We start from the raw sequence: 6,000 nt of genomic DNA, 5'->3' as shown, positions 1-6,000 counted from the left end.
GTTATTTTCACTTTTATAATGTTAGCTTATGAAGCATTTAACTTAAATAGCAATAATAGGTTTATTTATTAATAACACCTTCCTTAATTTTATCGATAATGCTTGTCTCTGCCATGTTGTTTTTCCTTATTTGTGGGGCTTAGTTTAAGCAAAGTTTATTCAGATTTAATACAGTGCCCTAAGCATCTATTAGTTCATATGGAACTAGATCAGATCACTGTAGTATTTGATAACCTTTACCATAAAAGCAAGGTGATCAGCCCTGTATTTCAAAGAAACCAAATTATGGTTGAGTGAGCGCATATATATTTTAGTTGTAACTAGGATATGATTTTAAGGTGGGAATAGATTTTTTTAAAAAGAAATAATTTTTCTTCATTTCAATGATTTAATGGAAAATGAACATTCAGGATATTTTTCGGTACAGTTTTTTCGAATTTGTTGTGCCTCATCATAAGCTTGGTGGCGATGTTCCTCAAACTTTTGTCCTTTTGGTAACCTGAAAACAAACTTGATTAAAATATATTTTTCAATATTCGTTAAATATCAATAGCTGAAAAAATAAGGAAAATATACACATATATATGTACTCTTATATTTTTGCATTAAAGTAAAATTTAGCATTTGAACTTTAAAATTAGTTTAATATCCAATGTTGAATCATTGAGTTAACTTTACAAAAGCCTATCAAATATAACAAGATATAATTTTTATAGTGTAAAAAATATGCTTGTCTTTCGAAAGAACCTAATTTTTTTTGCCACCTGTCTTGAATGAGAAAATTCAATCTCTGTTCGTGACAGTGTGGAAGACAGATTGTCATAATATCAATAAAAAAGTGAAGGTAACCAAAATCGTTGTCATTAATTTAAAGAATTGATGCCATAAATTTTGAATCAGAAGGATACCTACCTGTTTAGAAATAAATGATCTAAAACAGAGATGGAGAACCAGCAACAAACGTGCCAAAAGTTTAGTTTAATATTTTTTACAATCTACAATAAAAGGATATGCAAGCACTGTTAATTTGAATACTTGTTTAATATTGTTATTTATATATTATCACCAGATTCCTTTATTATAAAATGATTGTATGTAAAATTTAGCAATACAATAAATAAAAAAATACACTATTTTTTACTTTATGGTTATCTTTGACCAGTGACTAAGTTTTATCATAACCATTATCACCAGTCTTATATTATCATAACCATGAAGCCCAGTTGCTGGTCATATAAAGCAAAAACGGTAAGCTTTATTATTATTTTTCGATTAAACTATGCAAGTTTCTTTTTTGCATTTCGTAATATTCATATGTTATTTATATCAAATATACTACAACATGTACACAAAAATCCACAAAGTTGGAAAAAAATCACAAACCTTTTGCAGATTTTTTTTTATTATTTTAAAAAATAAAGGTTACTTTCTGAAAGAAAACAGTAAATATTAAAAAGAATTTAAAAAGGGTTTATTTTAAGATACCAAATGTTTCTATAGAAATACAAAAAAAATGTCTTTTTATATGTATAAATGACATAAATACGTCAAATTTGGTGTATTTCCTTTTTATCCAACTGACATTCCTATTTATTTATATTTACAAAAATATGCTTAAAAAATCATTTTATATACACACGAGGTTAAATTTATATTTTTAAAATGTCCTTTTCCCTTTTTTTTATCGAAACAGAAAAATTATTAAAAACAAAAAATAAGATTTTATAGAATCAAATTTTTACTAAAATGAAATTTTGTATCTTAACCAGTGATTAAGCCGATTTAATCCAAAAATGTTAAAAGCAAAATTATTCGCAGATGTTCGTTAATTAATTCGTTTTTGGATATGATCACTTAACGCTAATCACCCAAATCAGTGCACAAATTGATTTGAGGATTACGTTTTGCTATCTTCCGATATACTTGACAATTCAACTTTAAACTTAAAGTGCTTTTTCCCTCAGCTTAGCACAGTGATTCCTTCGTTTAACAAAGATTCGAAGTAAATTATCAAATTCTGTTTTTGAACAATTAAATATTCATAGACCCTTTGACAAAGGTTCACCATCTCTGACACGGAGACACCCTAAGTGAACAAATTAGTTGAGAAACTTCCGACGCTGGCATTGCCTCAATACTTGCTTAAACTGATTTCAGTTTTACGTAGTGTACAAGTAAACTAATTAAAACTTACGTGAATACAACTCTCATTATTTCTTCTAAGAAGCTTCCCTGCCTTCCCAACTTATCCTGGCTCATCTCGCACAGTGATTTTAGGACACACTCCCTTCCATGGTACCCCATACTGAAAAATTACGCGTTGCGTTACTTATACATATTTCGAGGTTTTACAAAAAAAAATTTGTTGACGCGTTTATAAATTAAAACCTAAATAAATTTACAACTTAAATCAGACGAATTGTTTGTTGGAAAGTATTTTTTATTGAATATTTTTCGCAAATATTGTACTTTGTGGCACGTAAATATATAAATATAAAAATAAACTAAAACTCCTTTCATATTATTTTTTGACAACTCATCAAAGATGAAGAAGAATATGTAAGTCTGGGTATTTACGGGGCTTACGACCGTCATAGGTTGGTTTAAGTGATCACTATACACATGTGTAACATTCACCAATTTTACCCATTATTGGCAACAAGACTACTGAAATTTTTGGGAGTTCTATATATGTGATCCAATTTCGAAACATTTTAGTTGAATCACTAGAATTTTTACAAGAGACATCTATTGGTGAGATGAAGAAGTTTTTTTACTGAGCAGAAACTCTTTCTCATCAATTTACGACTTAAATCACACAAATTGATTGATAGAAAGTATTTTTTCTGGAATATTTTTCGCAGATACTTGTGCCACATTTTTTAGACTTAATAAACTAAAACTTTTTGTTTATTTATAAAACTTATTTATTGAAACTTTTTCTCATTGGTACAAATGTATTCATATTTTTATATTGGTTCATGTTAAACCCTGATAATGACAAGTTTCTTGTCGAAACGGGTTGGAGAAACGTACCAATTAAAAAGTGGTTAAAAACAAAGTAGATTTATTTTATAAAATTGATAGAAAGTAGCTTACTTGACGGAGAAAAACGTTCAGTAAATATTCAAACATCTTCTTATAAATTTGTTGGAAATTTGAAAAACAACACCAAGGCTTATTTTCTGTTTTCTAATATTATAAAGGAATTAACACAAATTAAGAGGCAAGCTTAATATAAAAACTCTTGGGTTGAAAATTTTCAATTCATAAATGAATTGCAAATCTTAACCCAAGTGGTACTTGAAAAAATACTCCCCGTGAATAATAAAAGCACGTTACCGTTTAAATTTTCTAAAAATACTCGCCAAAGAGTAAGATAAATATTGGTTTATTGCTTACCCCGCAATGAGCTTTTCAATTTTTTCATACAGCCCTCGCCTGCTAAATCTATGGTATTCCACGTTTTCAGGATTCATATATTCCTCGTTTAAGTGTTTTCTACCCCTTTGTTCTTCGTGCATGGCGTCTCTGTCTACTGATAATATTGCAGCTCTCTTTGTCTTCTGCGTTTCCTTTCTCTTTCTATGCTCTACTTCAATCTTCCTGTTCCCACTCTTAATACTTCTCTTCGCAAACACAGGATTCACTATTACCCTTCTCTTGTGCGATTGCTGAGACCGCATTTCGAATAAATTATTCGGTTTTTTGTTCTCGTTTGACATTGGAGACGCACTGTATTTTTTATTCTTGTAGTAATCTTTTGCGAATGGTTGTATCGGCTTGCCAGTTAGCCTTAAAGGAAAAATATTTCATTTATATTTCTTTCACAGAACCATAACTTCATCATTTGCAAATGAGTTATTACAATAAAAATAATAATAATAATAATAAATCTGTATTCTAGCTTGACTAAGTGGTGGGTGCAATACTTAGTCAGCCATATATGTTTTACATTTTTTTTAAATAAAATTAAATTAAAATAATAAACAAATAAAAACAAAAATAATGAAAAGAAAAGGCGAAAGAAAAAAAAAGAAAATTTGGAGAGATGTAGATGAAGATTAGCTCATAAGTTATGAATCCAGTTAACGTATAAATATTTTTCGCTTAAAGATATCCATGACTTTCTTATTATGTTTTTTTTTTAAATAGGCATTTTCCAAACCATTCACAAAGTTAATGCCGAATCAATAAATGGTTTCAACTTACTTATTAACGAGGATTCGATCGCCCCAGTTGCTAAGTTTATGCGATTTGATATCCTTGTAGACTATTTTTCCCTCGTCCTTTCTGTGCAACGCTTCCGCGTGATGCTCAAAGGGGGAGTAAGGGTCCTGGGGTAACTCCCAGGCAAGGGATGCTGTGGCGCCCATATAGAATACGTCACTAATAGGTATACTTGTCAAGTAGGTCAGACAGAAGACTGAAAACATATTTTGAAATTAGTCCTAGACCAAACATTTTCATTTAAAAGAAACCAAATTAAAATGAACACCTCAGAAAATGCGATATAAAATTTACATCTAAACCAATACATAAAGTTTTTGTTTTTCGAGAATATATTAAATCAATTTTTTCATACAATTTATTTTTGTTGTATTGTATTTATCTTCCTTTATTCACCTGTATCCATAAGTACATAAGGCACTGTATTGAGTCGATGTTATATTAACTTGATCGTTAATTGTATGATGGCAATATTAAATCCTGCGCGTTGGTTCACCAGTAATTAAAATAAATAAAGTGGAAAAAATACATCTGTTATTTTTATCCTACCGAGAATCGAACCCAAGTCCTGCTACATAGTAGCCAAACGATAACTATTAGTACTGCATGGAAGTGGATGTTTAATATATTTTCATACTATTTCTGATTTTTTTGTTCGAAAAAACAATTTAGAGTTTGTTTGTGTTCTGAAACAAAATTGTAATTTAATGATTTTATTAAGATAAAAATTTAAAAATTCATGGAAAGCGCGATATAAGCATACACATTTTATTTTGAATTTTTATTTTCTATGTAATATTTCTAGTTATATCATTTATAAATTAAAATTTATGGGAAGGACATTCATGAAATATATGTTGACATATGATAATTTGAATAAAAAAACATGCAAGTTATGAACACATGGGGTTTAAGTAGAGTTCTTATTTGATTCTCTCTTTGACTAAAACCAAAATCAACAAAAAGGTAATCTTTATGGTCTGAATTTTGAAATGTCATATAATATCAACGTTCTTCCGTTTTTAATATCAACCTCGAAAAACCGTAAAAAACATTTAACTTATGAACTTTAATGTGAACTAAAAGTCTGAAGGAAAATAAACATCAGTCACTGTGCCATATTGTATAATAGTGTTCTTACCAACTTGCAAGGAACTGCCTTCGGGGAATATTAGATACCTTCGTCGCCTTACAAGCGCTGGTGCCTTTTCTTCTCCTCTACCTTCGACGTCTTCTTGTCTCCTGATAGCTTCGTCGAGAGATTCTGTGGACGTCTGAACACCAGACGTATTTCCCCTATCTTTGATATTCCATCTGGCGACATTGTTATCAATAAACGATACGGGAAACCTATCAGGTACATTGTGATTGAAATATTCAATTCCGATATCAGCTGATGCAGAAATGAAATATTGTAGACATAATGCTTTCAATATAATGAAAATATTCATTAAATACATATCTGAAAGAAAACAAAATGTAACGATTATGTAAACACTCTATAAATTTTGTGGTATTTATTTAAACAAAAACGGGTTTTACCATCATACTTTATATCGTGGGTGTACAGGCAAAAAACTCGAAAATATGCAATTTTGACTTAATGATGCATATTATAAAGTAAAATTATAAATGGAAAAAAAAATTAAGTAATTTGTAATGTCATTCCTATGTGCTTTTAAAAGTAAATTCAACTTTAAGTTTAATAGCGGGTATTTTATCCATGCTAAAAGATTTATTTGAACATTTTAGAGTTAACGTTTTATGTCA

At 29.3% G+C, this 6,000-nt stretch overlaps 1 protein-coding gene across 1 annotated transcript; it reads right to left on the bottom strand.

Annotated features, from left to right (window-relative positions):
- Positions 1–2,190: 2,190 nt before the first annotated feature.
- Positions 2,191–5,483, bottom strand: LOC148307177 (uncharacterized; the record flags this gene model as incomplete). The annotated part of the gene is made up of 4 exons (XM_088263834.1): positions 2,191–2,305; positions 3,403–3,795; positions 4,213–4,426; positions 5,372–5,483. Coding segments are annotated over 4 exons (834 nt in total), but the record flags the coding sequence as incomplete, so codon positions are not given.
- Between the last annotated feature and the right edge of the window lie 517 nt (positions 5,484–6,000).

The sequence above is a fragment of the Brachycentrus maculatus genome, unplaced genomic scaffold, assembly GCF_059751285.1.
Source record: "Brachycentrus maculatus isolate JH-2025_06_01 unplaced genomic scaffold, ASM5975128v1 h1tg000204l, whole genome shotgun sequence".
NCBI lineage: Eukaryota > Metazoa > Arthropoda > Insecta > Trichoptera > Brachycentridae > Brachycentrus > Brachycentrus maculatus.
The sequence above is the reverse complement of the archived record's forward strand: the minus strand, read 5'-3'. Positions and strand labels throughout refer to the sequence as shown.